This window comes from Asterias rubens, chromosome 2 (genome assembly GCF_902459465.1).
Source record: "Asterias rubens chromosome 2, eAstRub1.3, whole genome shotgun sequence".
NCBI classification, from domain to species: domain Eukaryota; kingdom Metazoa; phylum Echinodermata; class Asteroidea; order Forcipulatida; family Asteriidae; genus Asterias; species Asterias rubens.
The window spans coordinates 23,927,962-23,946,137 of NC_047063.1; the positions used below are offsets into that span (position 1 = coordinate 23,927,962).

General features: G+C 39.8%; 2 protein-coding genes across 4 annotated transcripts in view; one reads left to right on the forward strand and one right to left on the reverse strand.

Annotated features, from left to right (window-relative positions):
- Positions 1 to 2,492: 2,492 nt before the first annotated feature.
- LOC117307108 (zinc finger protein 335-like) lies at positions 2,493 to 10,050 on the reverse strand. Of its 2 annotated transcripts, none has more exons than XM_033791767.1 (5): positions 10,006 to 10,050; positions 8,690 to 8,831; positions 7,166 to 7,327; positions 6,593 to 6,757; positions 2,493 to 5,157 (listed from the first exon to the last, which is right to left on the reverse strand). In XM_033791767.1, the coding sequence occupies exons 2-5, from the start codon at positions 8,717 to 8,719 to the stop codon at positions 2,950 to 2,952; spliced, it is 2,565 nt and encodes an 854-aa protein (XP_033647658.1). In that variant the 5' UTR covers positions 8,720 to 8,831; positions 10,006 to 10,050; the 3' UTR covers positions 2,493 to 2,949. The 2 variants fall into 2 exon arrangements, with proteins under 2 accessions (XP_033647658.1, XP_033647660.1); XM_033791769.1 differs by lacking the exon at positions 10,006 to 10,050 and adding an exon at positions 9,402 to 9,522.
- A 2,005-nt stretch (positions 10,051 to 12,055) lies between these two features.
- The window catches only part of LOC117307090, a 49,416-nt gene continuing 43,295 nt past the window's right edge, over positions 12,056 to 18,176 (forward strand). For both annotated transcript variants that reach the window (XM_033791746.1, XM_033791747.1), the window contains exon 1: positions 12,056 to 12,116. The gene's annotated coding sequence lies outside the window, so the exon portion shown is untranslated. The remainder of the gene's footprint in view (positions 12,117 to 18,176) is intronic.

The following is an 18,176-nucleotide window of genomic DNA, read 5'->3' on the forward strand; positions in this document are numbered from 1 at the left end:
TACCTCATCGTAACCAGATCCTTTCAGTTAGTATTACTATATTGGGATCATTTTCTGATTTTTTATATCTTCCCTTTATTTTTTAAAACTTTCAAACAGCTAGTTCTTTTGGGGTAAAAGTAAGGGTTTCAAATGGTGAATTGGTTGTTCCAACTTGTTCGACACTTCTAGTCTTGGCAAAGATTGTAGAGCGCCGCAAGGCGCAAGATGCGGAACTCGGGCTGAAATGTGAAATCCCATTGGACGCCATTTCGGCAAGTAACTCTTTTGATACAACAGTAGATCAGTGCAGATCAGTGCAGACAATGACCATTCATATCAATGGGAAACAAAACATTCACTTGCTGAAATGGCGCCCATGCGTATTTCACGTTCCAACAATAGATAAAGCTTGAGTTCCACATCTTGTGCCTTGCGGCGCTCTATAATCTTTGGTCTTGGTAAAAGACATCGCTTTTGGCTTCACCGAACGTTCCCCGCAAGAGGGCGCTTCCATCCACGAAAAGAAGATCTGCACCAAGAGTGAAGTTGTCTTTTTATCTAAAACCTGCACATTGGACTGTTGGGCCATATAAGTCAAACAATTAAATCATAGTTTAAACACATACAATTTAGAAAAGAACAGTGCAAGTATTTATTACTCAACAATGTATACATAGAAGGTCCCAATAAAAAGATTGTCGTCAATAAAACAATCTGGCAACATTTGTTTTGTCGAGTCCAGTTTTTATTTCTTGTTTTTGAATGATCATTGGACAACAGAGGCTCGAGTGAACCTCTTACATGTAGAAACTAGGCATTTAGGCCGGTTCCATACATGTAGGCCTACATTTTCGGCCATAAACCCTTTCCCTTTTCCCCCAAACAAACTGGGCAGCAATGCTGCCGCAGCATGTAGGCTATAATAATGATCAAGGTGTGTGTCCCGTCCCCCCCCCCCCCCCCCGAACTAGCATAAATCTGACACCCCAAGATCAAATAACACAGATTTTGGAGTTGATATATAAAAATATAATGGCACTTTGTTGGTCACTTGGCAATTTATTTAATTGCTTGAACTCTCATTTTAGGTACGGCCAAGTATGTACAGCACCCAAGCACTCAATCGCAAGAATCATAGCTCTGGCCTCAAAGGTATCCAATCACTCCTCCATGAGTGAGGAGAAGCATTGTTTGTGAAGTGTCTGATTACCCAAGAACACGATAAAGACTCGTAAAGCCGAAAAACGTTTACAAACCTTCTTTAAGGACAGCGGACACTATTGCTAATTGTCAAAGACTAGTCTTCACAGTTGGTGTATCTCAACATATGCATAAAATAACAAACCTGTGAAAATTTGAGCTCAATCGGTCGTCGAAGTTGCGAGATAATAATGAAAGAAAAAAGACCCTTGTCACACGAGGTTGTGTGCTTTCTGGTGCTTGATTTCGAGACCTCAAATTCTAAACTAGAGGTCTCGAAATCAAATTCGTGGAAAATTACTTCTTTCTCGAAAACTACGTCACTTCAGAGGGAGCTGTTTCTCACAAAGTTTTATCAACCTCTCCTCATCTCGTAATCAAGAAAGGTTTATGATAATAATTATTTTGAGTAATTACCAATACATGTAGTGTCCACTGCCTTTAAACTGAAGAAAGTACTAGGGGGAAAAGGCTGGCAGAGATATTGGAGAAAGTATTACTTTTTAGGAGTGTAGAAATAAACTTGAAATGGGATTCACTGCGCTAGATCTTGCAAGAAGAAGTACACGAGAAAGTTCCTTGTAAATTGTGCCATGGGCGAGTGGTCTAGTACATGAGACTTAATAGGCTTACCAGAGTAAGGTTACCAGCCAAAATACCATGTCACATGCACCATTTATGACTGGTACACCGATTGTTTTAATTTGTTATGCTTTAAGCAGTTCTATAAAAGTCTGACCCGTTGGTTAAGTCATCGGGGTGTGGGTTCGAATCCCGGTCATGACACTTCCCTGACACTGCTTCTCTTCGCCCATGGCTAAATGGGTTACAGTGTGGTTAAGTTTGAAAAAGCATTTGGAGCTTATTTTACAACAATGTACACTGTATCAACATACTTTTAAATACAATAGTGCCCTCGGTCCAATTTCATAGAGTTGCTTTTAAAGCAGAAAATATTTATTAACACATTTTCAGCTAACCCCTCCCCCCACCCCCCCCCCAACCCCCCCCCCCCCAAAAAAAAAAAAACATAAGCAGGGTACTGGTTATAAACTGTGCAGGGTATTTTTGCTGGTAACCTTAATCTGATAAGCAAAATGTTGTTGTGGTTAGCTACTTGTGCTTTAGCAGCTCTATGGGTCCTGGGCCCAATTTCATAGAGCTGCTTAGCACAAAAGGTTGCTTAGCATGACATTTCTTCCTTGATAAAAACAGGATTACCAAATTTCATTTGTTGCACATTGCTTGTTACACGTATTCAGCTGTTGTTTGCTTATCCCTGAAAATCACTCAGAAAATTTGGTTGGTAATCCTGTTTTTTTTTAAACAACATATAAACCTCTTTCCTTACATGTACATGTTGTACATGTACCCATTTATAACCCATAGGTGAGGAGAAGCAGTTACAGAAAAGTAATTGGCTCAAGGATACTAAGTGGCATGACCAAATTTCAAAGAGCTGCTTAATGGTAAGCAAACTTTCCTGCTAACTATAGCAGAAAAAAAATGCTTAAATGAAGCACCATTGTATTCTAACATGTCTATGTTTAGCAAGAAAACCAGACGGCCAGATTAAATGTTCACCCTGAATTTACTTTAACGTCATTCATTTTCGCATGCCCTTTCGTGTGCATACATTTATAAGCATAGAATGGAAAATCGCTTAATAAGCACAAAATTGGTCGTTAAGCAGCTCTATGAAATTAGGCCCTGGATTCAAATCCCTGCACTACACTGCTTAGCAAGACAGCTGATTCTGATCATGACTCATGTCGCCGTTACGTCTGTCGTTGTGATCTCATAGAACTGAGCCACAGGTACGGAGGTCATAGCCACATTGGATTGCTGGATGACGTGATCCTCGAGTGTGCACTCGTCTTGATTCAGATTGTCCTCTGGATGATCGATGTCTTGTGAGTCGTGAATGATCTGATACTGTTTGACGATCTGTGAGACCACCCTCGAGTCATCATCGCCTGTCGAATGTGAGAAATCAGAGTCGTCTTGAACTTGTGCCATCTCTTCCTGGCTTGTTTGAATAATGTGAGTGACGTGTATGCTGTTCATGATACTAGCTTGGGCTTGGAGTGACTCCTGATCTTGGAGTAGTGCCTGATGATGGTCCTCTTGCGCTTCCTGCAGGAGCTGTGTCTCTCTAAGATGTTGGGAGTTGATCTGTATGTTGATCTGTTTACTGGGGGTGATATCTTCAACCTGAATACTATTTAAGACATGAATGTCAATCGGTTCGTCCTCGGACGCTAGTCCTCCCTCTGGGGCAGAGAGACGTCTAGAGTAGAGAAAGTGCTTTTCTTTCAAATGTCTCGTCAGTCCATGATTGTGCTTGTATGACTTTCCGCAGTGACCACACTGATACAACTTTGCAGTGAAGTGCTTACGGTAGTGCATTTTCAACTCGTTCTTCCGTTTACCTGCCCAATCGCATTGATCACATTTATACCTCATCTGTTCCCGAGAGGTGTGCACAAGCCGATGTCCGTAGAGGGACACTCTCGATTTAGCGACAAAGTCGCATTCAGCACACGGGTATTTATGGTCCTGATGAGTCTCCATGTGGATTTTAAGAACTGTTTCTGTTTTTAATGACTTCCCACAAATCTCGCAAATGAATGGCCGATCATCACTGTGGGTGTTCTCATGCCGTTTTATATAAAACTTGCTTTTGGTCTTGAATTCGCATTGAGAGCATTTGAAGTACTCTAAGCTTTCTTCGCCATTATGTTTCGTGTTAACATGGTTCTTCAGACTTGATTTCCATTGAGTCTTAAAGTTGCACTGAGCACAGGAGAGGAAGATACTCAAGTGTTTCTGTACGTGCCTATAGAGGGATGTGGATGTCTTGTACGTCTTTGAACATTTGTGACACTTGTGGCTGCGAATCAAACTATGCGTGGACATGTGCTCTAACAGCACCTTTCTATTCTTGCATACTATCTTGCAATCTGTACATTGAAACGTGTGCGCCCTTGTCGGTGATTTTTTCCGGTTATGTAAGTGAGGACATCTGAAGCGTTGGTGCGACTGGACACCTTTCAGAGATGTAAATGTCCTGCTGCACAGGTCGCACGGGAAGCTCCTCTCCTGACGCTGTCCATGTATGCGATTGTGTATTTTAAGCCCGATCAGTGACGGTGATTGATAATCGCACTGGTCGCACTTCAATTTCTCTCCACCCGTGACATCTGCTCGTTTGGTTTGTGGTCTGCAATTGTTGAATTGTCTGTGTCTCTTTAAGCCACGATGACTCCCAAAGCGACGGAAACACAGGGGACACTTTGGCTTTTTCATCGCAAAGTGATGAACATTCCTCAAATGTATCTGAAGGCTATACTCCCTCGAGGTGTGGAAGTCGCACTTATCACACTCAAACTGCAGTTTCGGTTCTACATCTTTCGGTTCTACATCTTTCGGTTCTACATCTTTTGGTTCTACATCTTTCGGTTCTACATCTTCCATTTCTGGATCTTCTGGTTCTACATCTTCCAGGTCGACATGTTCATAGTCTGACGTCTCCTCTTCTCCTTGTTTCACATCTTCATTCTTCCTCTTAGACAATCTACTCACAACGTAATCCTTGAAAACCTTAGGTTTACGATTTCCCCTGAGCCCAGGTCTGGTTGGTCTCTCCCTCGACAAGTCTGTGAGGTCTTTCAAACAGGCAGACTCGGTCAATTCATGTCCTACATCTCTCTTCAACTGAGAGGTTTGGCCGTCACCCTCTGGAGATAACTGTCTTTTCTTCTTCGGACGGCCAGGCTTCTTCTTCCTCTTTCCCACCTCTTGCTTCCCTTTTCCATTTTTAGGAGTGTTAATAGATTTTTCCCCAGCTTCAGCAGATTGTTTAGGGCTTTTGGTCACATCAGTTTCACATATTCTATCAAAGGTTTCTGATCCATCAATATGGCTGTCTGATGATTTCTCCACAGAAGAATGTTGGACCACAGTGGCAACCGTCTGAATGGACAAGCAATATCAAAAGTAACAACCATCATTTTATAATTTGTTTTCTTCATAATTAATGTTTTGTTTTTTGAATCTTTGATCAAGCCTGACTGCATAGAAAAAAGAAAAAGAAAATCATGTTTTATCGCACAAAATAAAAAAAACAGTTGCATTTGCCTTTATTTAGTTTGTTGGGAAAACTACACATCTCGAACCCGAGACCTCCAAATGAATGTGCCGGTGCCAACTGAGCCTGAAGTACATGCACTTGAATCCTTTAAGGTGATCCTATGATACATGATGCACTTGTACAAGCCACTCTCAGCTGCTATGGACAAGCAAATTTATACAGTATTGACCCATTTCACCTGACGTCACCATCAGAAAAATCTTGAATGCGCCATATTTTTCACAATTGGGCAATTTCACTGTGCATTTTCATATATAACTCTATGCCATGCATTATGCAGTGAAGTGTGCATTTTAGGCGACGCGGCGTTAATACATGTAAACCTACATGTAACTGCCCACCAAAATGGTGAGCGCGGCATCAGTCGCCGCGTATGACGCGCGTGCAAGGGGTCAAAAGAGGAAAATAGACATTAAGGTAGAAACCTGAAAGAAAACAAAAAATTTGTTTGCTGAGGATAACACAAAAAGTTATTTCCATTGTGGTCATTTTATTCCTAGTCAATGCACTTTGATATCGGTGTGCAAGTGTAAAGTGATTTCCTTGAAACTTAAAGGCACTGGACACATTTGGTAGTTGTCAGCATTCTCCCTTAGTGTATCCCAACATACGTATGAAATAGGAAATCTGTAAAACTTTGTGCCCTTTTTGTCATCCAAATTGCAAAAAATATGAAAGAAAATACATCCTTGTTGCATAACATTTGTGTGCTTTCAGTAAACTAAATTGAGAAGAAATTACTTCTTTCTCAAAAACTACATCACTTCACAGAGAGTCATTTTCTCCCATTGTTTTGTACTATCAACCGCTCTCCATTGCTTGTTACCAAGTAAGTTTTTATGCTTTAAGCTATATTTTGAGTAATTGCCAAAATGTTTCCAGTTCTTTAAAGGCTCTGGACACTTTTGGAACACATGTACTCAAAACAATTGTTAGCAACTAAACTTACTCGGTAATGAAGCTAGAGGTAACTTAACTTTTGAGAAAGAAGTAATTTTCCACTAAAATATTTGGATTTGATTTTAAGACCTCGGAATTAGATTTTGTGGTCCCGAAATCCAGCATCTGAAACCACACAATGTCGTGTGACAAGGATGTTTTTTCTTCCAATATTATCTGGCAACTTCGATGACCAACTGATTTCAAATTGACAAAGGTTTGTTATTTTAAACAGAAATTGAGATACACCGATAGAGAAGATTGGTCTTTGACAATTACCAAAGGGTTTGAGTGTCTTAAGTAATTATTTTTGCCTACCTGGTTTGGTGATTGCTCAGGTATTCTAAGCTGATCATCGGTCAGTTCTCTCTCCACCATTTCCTCTAAGTCTTCCTGGTTGACTGCGTTGGATTGGCTCCCTTTATCCACCAAAGACACATTGTTTACGTCAGTAAGGATCTGCCACTCTGCCAGATGTTTCTCCTTTTAAAGGAACATCAAAGAATTGGTAAGGAAAAAAAAAATAGTCTAAGATCACAGATTTACATAAAACATACATGGTCTAATGATGATAGTAAGTAGAAAACTTCCCTCAAAAATATTAAACTATTTGATAAGAAATATTGGATGAGATATAATTAAAAGCCAATTTCCCGTTTGAAATTTACCGCTCAGTGAGTGTTTGAACTTTTATTCAATTTTCTTTTAATTGATGTCATGCAAATGTGTAACTGTTTTTTTCACTATTTTCTTGTCACCCAGATGGCTGATTGATCTCAAAATTCCACAGGTTTGTCAGTTTATGTATAGAATGGCTTACATAAAGTTCTTACAATGCCAGCAACAGTAAAAATAGTGCAATAAGATTGCTACATGAGAATTTCCACACACCTTAAGATGACCAGTGACCGTCACCTTCTGTGTTGAGTTAAAGCTACTGCAGAATCTACACTGGTAGACCTCAATGAGAAACACTGACAGGCATTGCTTAGCAAGACTCCACTCTGCATCCTCAGGGAGGATATCTGGAGCGTCTTCCTCATCTTGGTTATCCTTCAAGACAAGGATATGAACATGATAAACAACTTGCATAACAACATGGCCCGATTTCATCAAGCCTGTAAGCACAAAAACTTGCTTAGAACAAACGACTTTGTTCAGCAAAAAGTTGTTACCAGCCGGCCACAAACAGTTACAGTTACCATTGCTGCGACTGGTACCCCGTTCATTTTTTTGCTTAGCAGAATCTGCTCAACAGCTATATGAAATTTGGTCTTAAAACTTGATGAAACTTGACGTGGAATGGTCCCCTAAAAACAGGGACTGGTAGGATGGATATATTGGATACACTGCTTACCGTGCCATTTCCATCTCATAGCTCTGCTGAACGTATAAGTGCTGGAAAAAGGCATGCTAACCTTCCAGCAGTTATGGTAAGCAAATAAATACCGAAAAAATTCCAATCTTCAGTGAATGTACATGTAAGCTGGTCACATCCTTGCTGCTTACCATTAAGCAGGTCTCTGGTCAGAGTTCAAATATTTTTAAATGCTTAAAGGCAGTGGACAGTTTTGGTAATTACTCAAAATAATTATCACTATAATTAAAACCTTTCTTGATTCTGAGTAATGGGTAGAGGTTGGTAGTATAAAACATTGTGAGAAACAGCTCCCTCTGAAGTGACATTGATTTCGAGACCTCAAGTTTAGAATTTGAGGTCTTGATCATGAAATCAACCATCTAAAAGTACACAACTCCGTGTGACAAGGGTGTTTTTTCTTTCATTATTATCTCTCAACTTCGACAACCGATTGAGCTCAAATTTGCACAGGTTTGTTATTTTATGTACAATGTATGTTTAGATACACCAAGTGAGACAAACAGGTCTTTGACAATTACTAGTAGTGTCCACTGTCTTTAAAAGCATTGGGCCAGAGCAGAGATCCCACAACCAATCCTGTCCTGAAGTCTTCTGATCATTAAAACCACATACTTTAAGATATTCTTATTGAAAGAAAAACTTTTGTTTTGTGGTTTGTTTTGCAAAAACTCAAAAATTTTCTTTTCTGGAGAAAAGGTCTGATGAGAGCATACAGATAGAAAGGCGGACTTATCAAAACCAGCACACACCATTTGAGTTGTTTGCTTTCTTACAGTGTATAATATACATGTAATTGCCTAGACTTGTAGACAAGTCATTAAATGTCTGTGGCAGTGATAGCGTTCCATCTCTCTCTACAATAGGTTCTCACATGACTGCTGGCTTTGCGAGACTACTGCTCCAGTTAATTGGGGAGTAGTCAGCAGTCAGCAGCTTCGCGCACCACCACCATGACATGGCTATCTCACCCCGACAGACCATTAACGACTTGCCCAAAAGTCTAACAATGGCTTTCAAAATGCAAGATAGCGTACCTGGTAATTATGAATCAGTTCGGATTCCATTTCCTTTTCATTCAGTTTGCTTTTCCTCAGGTACTGTAGGTTCCATCCCTGTATCAGTGCAATGGTTTGGGAGGTTAGCGCCAACTCATACCCTATGCATTGCTATGGCCAGCTGTTAAACAAAAATAAATAATTTGTAACATTAACAATGTTTTGATACTTCACAGTATTAAAACAGAAACCTAAATGAACACAAACAATGAAATTAAACAACTCCTCCAACAACTCTTTTTTTTCCAGAACTTTGTAAATAGCGGTCTTACTAGTAAAACCCTAATGAAAAGGAGTAGGCCTACAGCACCCCAGTAACTTAGTCTAACGTCAAGCGTATTTCTCGGGTTAGCAGGAACTTCAGCTTTTGCGCTTGCCTACTCCACTTTCCTATTTACTAGGCATTCTACGCTTAGCAGTTCAGTCACACAGCACAGCCAGCTAGCGCAGAAATTTGGCGCTTGGGAGTTTTTGGACGTAAGCGGAGATTGGTGATCATAATCTTGGAAGTGGGCGGTATGCAGAGCCAGGAAATTGGGCCCAGGCAAATTTCATAGAGCTGCTAAGCAGAAAACTTGCTTAGCATGCATGAAATTTCTTCCTTATTTGTCTTTTTTGACTCTTGATAAAAACAGGATACCAAGTTTCCATTTGATTTGTTACATATTGCTTGTTTGTTAATGTTACCTACCTACGGTATTCAGATGCTGTTTGTTATCCTGAAAATCACATGGTAATCATGTTTTCTTAATTAACAAGGAAGAAATGTCATGCTAACGCCTAAGACCTCTTTTAAGACCTCTCTTGAAACTGGGCCCAGCCCCCAGGTCATCACTGACTGACATGAATTATATCACTATCCAGTATATGACACAATGTCTACATATATTTTTTTATACAGTGACGACTAACAAATGACATGATTGACACTGTCACTGTGGTCTGTGTGGACTGATCGAAATCCAGACCAACTGCATGGATGGATGCGATAATCATGATTAATATTATTATAATAATGATATGCGCGAGTAAACATGCCATTGCCTAGCCCAGGTTGGACTCCCACTGTATGACGTCCTACCAGTACCATACCAGGGCTAGCCATTGCCAATCCCGACCCATGTATTTTTAAATTAAACAACCTATCCTCAAAAACTCATTTATAATGTTCATTTCACCATGGAGGATATTCCTCCACGATTTCACTGACTAGAGCTAGAATTAGTTGCATTTTATTTTTTATTATTACATGTATTGTATAGGCCTAGTTACAAATAAATACAGAAAATCTGTACCTTCTCGTTCGTTCTCAAAAAAGTCACAGTCATGTCAAACACCGCTCATCAGTTTGTGTTCAACACGCTTATTAGTATCCGAAGTAATAATCACGGCTACTAAAGTTCACCCAGTCGAGTCCTACGTCTTCAATCGGCTTCATTGGCCGTCAAAAACCTCTCATGTTTTTTTTCTCTACGCAAAAAAAAATTAAAAAACACAAAAGGCGAAACGTACGGAGCCTCTAAAGTACGGAGCCCCTAAAGGGACACAAACTAAACAAAAGGTAATCACAGAAAGTAAATCATAATATAAATGAAAATTTTGACATCTGATTTTAGAAGCTAATTGTTTTATTGTCTCAAATTGTTATTTCGCTTTGTGTAAAGCTGTTATTCAAACTGAAATAGAAATTGTGTTTGTTCAACTAGCTATTGGATCTGAAAAATGGCTATGTGGGTCATATTACAGACCGCCTTCTTTAGATAGCACCACTCGATGGTAGATATGTTAAAGACAGTGAACACTGTAATTGTCAAACAGCAGTCTTCTCACTTGGTGTATCTCAAATGCATAAAATAACAAACCTGTGAAAATTTGAGCTTGATTTGTCGTCGGAGTTGCGAGCGAGATAACTATGGATAAAAAAAAACCTTGTCACACGAAATTGTCATTTTGAAATTACTCCTTTCTCGAAAAATACGTCACCACAGAGGGAGCCGTTTCACACAATATTTTATACTATATATCAACCTCTCCCCATTACTCGCTACCAAATGAGGTTTTATGATGATAATTATGTTGAGTAATTACCAATAGTGTCCACTGCTTTTAAAAGCAGTAGACACTATTGGTAATTACTCAAAATAATTATCATAATAAACCTTTCTTGATTACCAGTAATGGGGAGAGGATGATAGTAAAAAACATTGTGAGAAACAACTCCCTCTGAAGTGACGTAGCTTTCGAGAAAGAAGTAATTTTCCACAAATTTGATTTCGAGACCTCAAGTTTAGATTTTGAGGTCTCGAAATCAAGCATCAGAAAGCGCACAAGTTCGTATGACGAGGGTGTTTTTTCTTTAATTATGATCTCGCCACTTCGACGACCGATTGAGCTAAAATTTTCACAGGTTTGTTATTTTATGCAAATGTTGAGGTACACCAACTGTGAAGAGTAGTCTTTGACAATTACCAATAGTGTCCACTTTCTTTAAGCCATCTTGATCGGGCCTCATTCGCCGGTGTCACGTGCCCAATGCGCCTAGCCTATGAGTAGTTTCGTAGGCCATTTTCTGTAAACGACGGGTTTGAGGGCCCAAGTTTTCAGGAGTTGTTGAAATATGGCTCGTTTGGGTTGATCTGACTCACAGTTTTTTCTTTTGCGGCGGCAAAGACAACTGAAGTTCAGATGTCACTTAAATGTTTATTTTTGTTTTGAAAGACTGACTAGGACTTTTATTTACATGGGTGCACCCATTGTATGATAGGCATGATTTTGTTGTTTACTTACCAGGTCTCAGAGGTTATGGTATGTTAATGTACAAACATCCAGGACCTGTTTCTCTACATCCAGGATCTGTATCTTTACATGGGGATGGATACAGAATTTTTTAAACAGAACTTAATACACGAAGTTTTTTTTATTACCATGTCTCAGAGGTTAGTATATTTATGTACTCAACCTCCATGCAGGACCTGTTTCTTGACATGGGGATGGGTATAGGAATTTAATTTATTTGAGTTTATAATGAATAGGACTTTAATTTATTGGGGTGCACCCTTATACAAAATAATAAGGATTTATCCCGGCTCAACACTGGCTAGAATAGGCCGTTGCATTATAAATACTGCAAGGACTGGGCTAAGTTTAGTAATTGCTTCCAATATTTACTTAGGATACGACTCTGTATTTACCGTGCGATACTGCGGACAGAGCCGGTGTACAGGATATTATTGATACATCGCGCGTTATTTAAATACACAAAAGCTGTGTTGTTAGGAGGCGGTCGACAGACTAGTAAGGCGCACACTTGCAAACTGCGTTCGTTATAGTTGTCGTCGTAGTACGTCTAGGTTTCAGACTGTCATCTGCTGTGTAAAAACGAGGATTGAAACGAAAAGTTAAAAAGGTAAATTTAAGCTTTAATTATTATCATATTCTTCTAATGTGTTAAATTAAATTATGTATGATTGTTAAATAGGATTGGCGGCTGTGAAATGGGAGATTTGGGAGATTTGTCTTCAAACTTAGTCACATTGTTTTGTGCATTGCAAATGCAACATGGGATCCTGCAACAAGTGCAAATTAAACTCCCCAGGGGTGGATTTCACAAAGAGTTATTTAGGACTAGTCTTATCTCGAGTTAGGACGAGTTAATCGTCCTAACTTAGGACTAGCTGTACGCTTTTGATATCTCTTAGGACTAGTCCTAAGTTATGACTAATCCTAACTCTTTGTGAAATCGACCCCAGTCCACACAAGTGACACAGGAAATGCTCTCTGCTCATGCTCTGCGCTCTCCGGCAGTGCTACAGTTACACTGCAGTGCTATTGTGTGTGTGTGTGTGTAGTCATGTGGATTGTTTTGCTCTTTTTTTTTTGGTGGGGGGGGGGGGGGGGGGGGGGGGGGGCTGAAAAAATGTGGGGGGAGGGTCATGGTGAATGCGGGGGGGGGGGGGGGGCACCATGCTCTTTTTAGAATGGTATACAAATTAAAAGTAATTACTAATAGTTTTGAAACTTCAGTTTTTATTTTATTATAAAACAAGAGTAAAGAATAGTACATACAGTACAGTATTGTTGTAATTTACATAACATAATGATAGACGGAAACCTACTTTACTTTATTCTATAAATTGAATGCCAACATCTTGGCCCTGCAAATGCATGTTGTTGCCAGGCATGCTCAGTCTCACCACACATCACAGCACCGGCGCCCGGCGGGTTGTGTCAAGGGGGGGGGGGGTGTTTAAGGAGATCTGGGACATTCACATTGTATCACGCATGTGTGCACTGTACATACCTGTCCTGTGTGGTGTCTTGAAACTTTTTTAGTGAATGGCAAAGAAAGTTTTGAACAATTTCCAGATTTGGTTGCCACTTTTCCTTTCCTGAAATGAAATCTTGTTTTAAATAAGTCAGATTCTACATTTACGTGTAGGTTGTATTCTTTGAAAAAAAAACGGTTTTGTAGCTCTTTGTGTTCTTGATTTAAAATGATAAATGCAAAGAATCTAAATATACATGTGTACAGCTCTCACTATTTTGAGGGCCAGGACATTTTCATCCCTGTTCATCAATCGTCAGGCATACGTACTTGGATATTCCACACCACATGTAGGTCTAATGTAGCTCAGCTTTGCTGTTTCTCATTTGCACCTATGTGGAGAGAAGTGATCATGGTTTCGTCCCTTGTTCAAGAGTGACATTGAAGTGATATGACCAGGATTCAAACCCACACTCAGCAGGGTCAGCCCTGACTTTTTAAATGATTAGAAAGCTCAGGTCCCTTTTTTTTTTTATTTTTTTTTTTTTATGCAAGTCGCCTGACACACAAGGCCTGAAGGCCACTTCAAGGTGTGGGCTACAATTGTTTTTTTTTTTCCAGAGGCCATTGCCACCTACTCCTAGGGCTGAAACAGGGTTACCCCTTTCACAGTCCATCCGAATGTGGCTTGGGTATCTTCAATTCGAAGCCTAGCCGATAGAGCAGAAAGCACTACCTCCCCTAAGCTTACATTGAGCTAGACGGCCAGTCCACTTGGAGGAAACTTTGACTGTTTCTCAGGTGTTTTAATCTACAGACTTTGGCCAGCAAACCACATTCTTGAACCTTCTGGTTTTGAACTTGAGTCTCATGCACTAGAGACTGATTTGGCATGTTGGTCACAGCACACCACAATCCATACCCTCCATATGGTTGTGTAAGTTGCCCATTTGCATTAAAGCAAGCCACCGACCTTTCATGCCTTTGGCACTTTGTCAGATCTGTATTTACCGAAAAAGTATGACCCAGCACGAAATAACAATCTGTGAAAGTGGTCAATGTTGTCACCTTACACCCTGACATGCTTTCACTGAACTCATAAGATCAAAATATTGGAAAACTCATTTCTCAAAAACTATAGGGCCCTTGTAACACTGTTCAGACAAAAATGTTTCAAGAAAACGTTTGCTTTCACCTTTGGTAATCTTTATACCAATTTGTACATTTGTGTGAATCTGTGATTTCTGTTTCAAATCTACTATTTATGTTCATGTTTGGTATCGTACATTGTAGCCAAGTGTTCTAGGGCTGCAGGCCTGTAATACACACAGGCCACGGAGGCCATGGCCCGTTGCCCAGCTTGGCCCCATTTCATAGAGCTGCTAAGCACAAAAATTTGCTTAGCATGAAATGTCTTCCTTGATAAAAACAGGATTACCAACCAAATTTCCAGTTTTCCATATGATTTTCAGGATAAGCAAACAAAAGAACACTCGTGACAGGCAATATCCATCAAATTAATGGAAATCTTGTTGGTAATCCTGTTTTTATCAAGGACGAAATTTCATTCATGCTAAGCAAATTTTCGTGCTTAGCAGCTCTATGAAATTGGGCCCTGGTCTTGGCCTTGGTGCCCTTCCAAAGTTTCCCATTGACTTTCAGATTTTGCAACCGATGCTCTTTGCAAAATGAAAATGGTCCGGTCCGTTTCAATTATATTCAAAGATGAAATTCCAGGCCTCAGGTGAGGCTGTAGACTCAAGTTCTGTAATTTACAGAATGTGGGTTCCAATCTTGGCCAGGGCCTAATTTCATAGAGCTGCTAAGGACAAAAATCAACTTAGCATGAAATTTCTTCCTTGGTGAAAACAGGATTACTTACCAAATTTTCGTTTGTTGCGTATTGCTTGTTACTGGTATTCAGCTGACATTGTTGGATTATCCTGAAAATCATGTGGACATTTGGTTGGTAATCCTGTTTTTATCAAGGGAGAAATTTCATGCTAAGTAAATTTTTGTGCTTACATGTAGCAGCTCTATGAAATTGGGTCCTGGTCAGTCGCGACGTCTCCGTTGTAGCAAGGCACTTTATCATTGCTTTCCTCTACCCAGAAGTACAAATGGGAATCGGTGAAAGCTGGGGAGTAACCTGTAATGAGCATCCTGTCCAGAGGGAAACCAAATATTCTCAGTTAAAAATGCCAAGGACACCGGATAAAACACCAGCCTGATGAGTCGCACAGACTTAATACTTAAACGTACGTGTACAATGTTAACAGCACAATGCACATTGCACAAAGTCACGGCATTTCAAATATGTATTTTTTAATGGTTTTAACATTGACATTGTCCTCCCCCTCGTTTACTTAGATGTCCTGGGGATCGTATCATGTGGCAAAGATGAGCTGTTATTATCTAGGACTAACCCAGGATATGCCAGAAAGACCCAGACTTCCTCAAGATTCTAATCTGTTTCTTGATGACTTTATAGTCTTCTCCCCAAGTTTATGTGACAGGAAAAAACATTTTGGGAAAATAACCTTGAAACACGTGTCAGTGTGTCGAGTGATACTGTTGGTGCTACTGTTCATTTGTCTCTGAAGGTGTTGAATGTTGTTCTGTTGTTACATGAGTTGCTTCGTGTGCGGCTCACATACACTCCTGATAGGCTGTCCTGTAGGTTTTATCTAAGCCTGAGATTCAATGAAAGAAAAGAGATTGGAACTGGTTCAATTTCTGTTAATTATTAATTACAAGTACAAGTTTCTAAATGTTATTTTTTTTAAATTTTATTTATTAATATATGGAAACGGACCAATCCAAACATTATAACTGTTACACCTTTTCAAAACTTTTACACACATGATGGCAAAGTAGTGAAACATTTCATTTCCACATTTAAGTTCAGTGTGTGGGGGAGGGGTAGGGGAGAGGGTGGCAGAAGTGAGGCTCTGTACGTATTTTATGCTTCTTGAGAAGAAAAACGGTCAAAATTTTGGCATCACGAACAGTACGTTTTGTTCATCTATCTTAAGACCATTTTTTATTACTTCAAATTTCAACTCGACCAGTTATGGTAGGCAATAGGCTTTTGAAACATATTATTTTGGTTTTACCCATCCACCAACATGTGTTGGCAGTAGCAGAGTATAGGGCCTATTAAAGGCATGGTCATGGTTTTGACATCACCTTGGGCCTATAATTTTAACTGTGCCCCTCATAGCAGTCAATATTTCCATATATTTCCATACTCTGTACTTTCCTGAACTCTGTGAAAAAAAAAATCAAAGGCATATTATTGGGGTGGGATGTATGCAAACCCCACATCTTTTTCAGACCATGACTATCTCAGGCGGTCTAATGTACCGTAGTTGGTGACACACTAGATTAGAGTTGCAAATGTCGTGGGTTTGAGTCCCAACCAAGTTGCCTGTTGTTTTGTTTGGAAACAAAGAACTTGGGAAAGTACTGATGATGCTAACACAAGGGTAAAACCAAGGACAAATGGTGGCACTTTCTTGTGAATGTGAAAATGGCCTCCGGTCCGCCGGTGGTAGGATTAACTTGTGTGCTTCCCTTCCTTAGAGTTGTTTCATGTTTTAAACTGCCTGTTCCATTTAACCTGGATTAGGGAATGTGTGTGGGTGGTTATGTATGTTTGTATATAAACTGCATGGCATGTGTTTACTGTTTCTAAATAAATTGACTTGGAGATGAAGCGTAGGTAGATTTTTCGCAATTTAGTCTCAATCCTCTCGACGGGAGATCAATCATGCTTGTAATGTTTAAAGATACTGAATCCTAAAATTAATGACCATAAAATCTTACTTGGTAAGAAGTGCTGCAGTGCTTTCCCAAGTCCCAAAAACCCACATCCCTCGGGACAGTTGGGAATCCAACCCATGACCCTGCACCACTGTTCTAGAGCAGATGTCACTAGGCCAGTTCAAATCCTAAATATAGACCTACAGTTTGTAGCTACTTATCCTATTGGTTAAAACTAAAAGTGTTATTTTGGTAAGTTTTTTGGTTTTGCTTGATCACTGTTTTTGTTTACAAGTATTACTATTCCTCAAACACTTTTTATGTGTTGGCCCCAATTGAGTGACTTGTTGAGAGTAGTTTCTGTTGATGTGCCACCTGAAGGCTTTTTCTGCAACCACGTCTTCAATGGATTACAGTCGACCCTAATTTAACCTCTTCCTGTTTCGCAACAAGTCCCTGGTCATTGACCGACCCTTTAAGGGATAGGGGGGTTTGGTTTTAACCCGCTGAGGACAGGGGACTGAGCCAAAGGTCCAGTGGCTTGTCTTTGAGTTTATAATTATAGGCATGTGCAATTAAGATAAACGAAAGCCAAGTGCTGAGAGGGCTTAAGGAATTATGAAGAGAATTATTTTTAATTACAGGGTCACTGTCTTAGATTTAGTGACGGTTGTAGTGGGAGCTTTTTAGCACGTTGTAACTTTAATACACTCATGACTCAAGTGGCGGATCTTGTGTTTGCTTACTATACTCTTGAACCAGCATTTGGCAGGTATGACATGTTGTTTTGATTTGTGTTGATCATTTGCCAACTTTTTGTAACCAACTGAGTAGGCCTAATTTGATAATGCTGCCCAGTAAATAGTCAGTTCTTGGATGCTAACTTTATTTTTTTATAGACTAGTCAGGGACAGTCAGTTGGGGACAGTTGTTGTCTTGTAAACATTTTGACCACAGCAGAAATGTGGGGATCTTGTGAAGTCAAACTTTTCAAAATTTGTCAAACTTTGTTGATTTTGTGGAAGGCCATCATATTTTAAAATATCTTTGCATCTACTCTAAGTCCATATTACCCTCCCAATTAATCTTAGCAGTTAAAATTCATTAGCGTCCATTTCATGGCGATGCTTACCACATAAGTCTTTGCTTATAATATAGTACCCTGTAAAGGGCACAACTCTATGGGCATTGAGCACAGTGTTTCACGGTAAAGCAAAGCCATCTGGGTTCAACCATAGAGAAAGGTTCTTCTCTACGGTTCTACTTAGATAGTTGAGCCTGTAGGAGAGAGACAGCCCGGGCTTAACCATGAAGTTAATTTGACTGTAAACCCTCTCAGCAAGACATACTTACTGTGGGTCTTGTACCTGCACACCTGACGAGTCCATCTTTTATGGGACTTAACTCTAATGCTACAATGTCAAATTTGTACGTGTC

Excerpts from the sequence above, each read along its gene's own strand:
- LOC117307108 (XM_033791767.1), bottom strand. The coding sequence starts at position 8,719 with ATGGAATCCGAACTGATTCATAATTACCAG. Across the intron at positions 7,328-8,689 it reads AACTGATTCATAATTACCAG|GATAACCAAGATGAGGAAGA; the intron begins GTACGCTATCTT and ends CTTGTCTTGAAG. Across the intron at positions 6,758-7,165 it reads CGGTCACTGGTCATCTTAAG|GAGAAACATCTGGCAGAGTG; the intron begins GTGTGTGGAAAT and ends TTCCTTTAAAAG.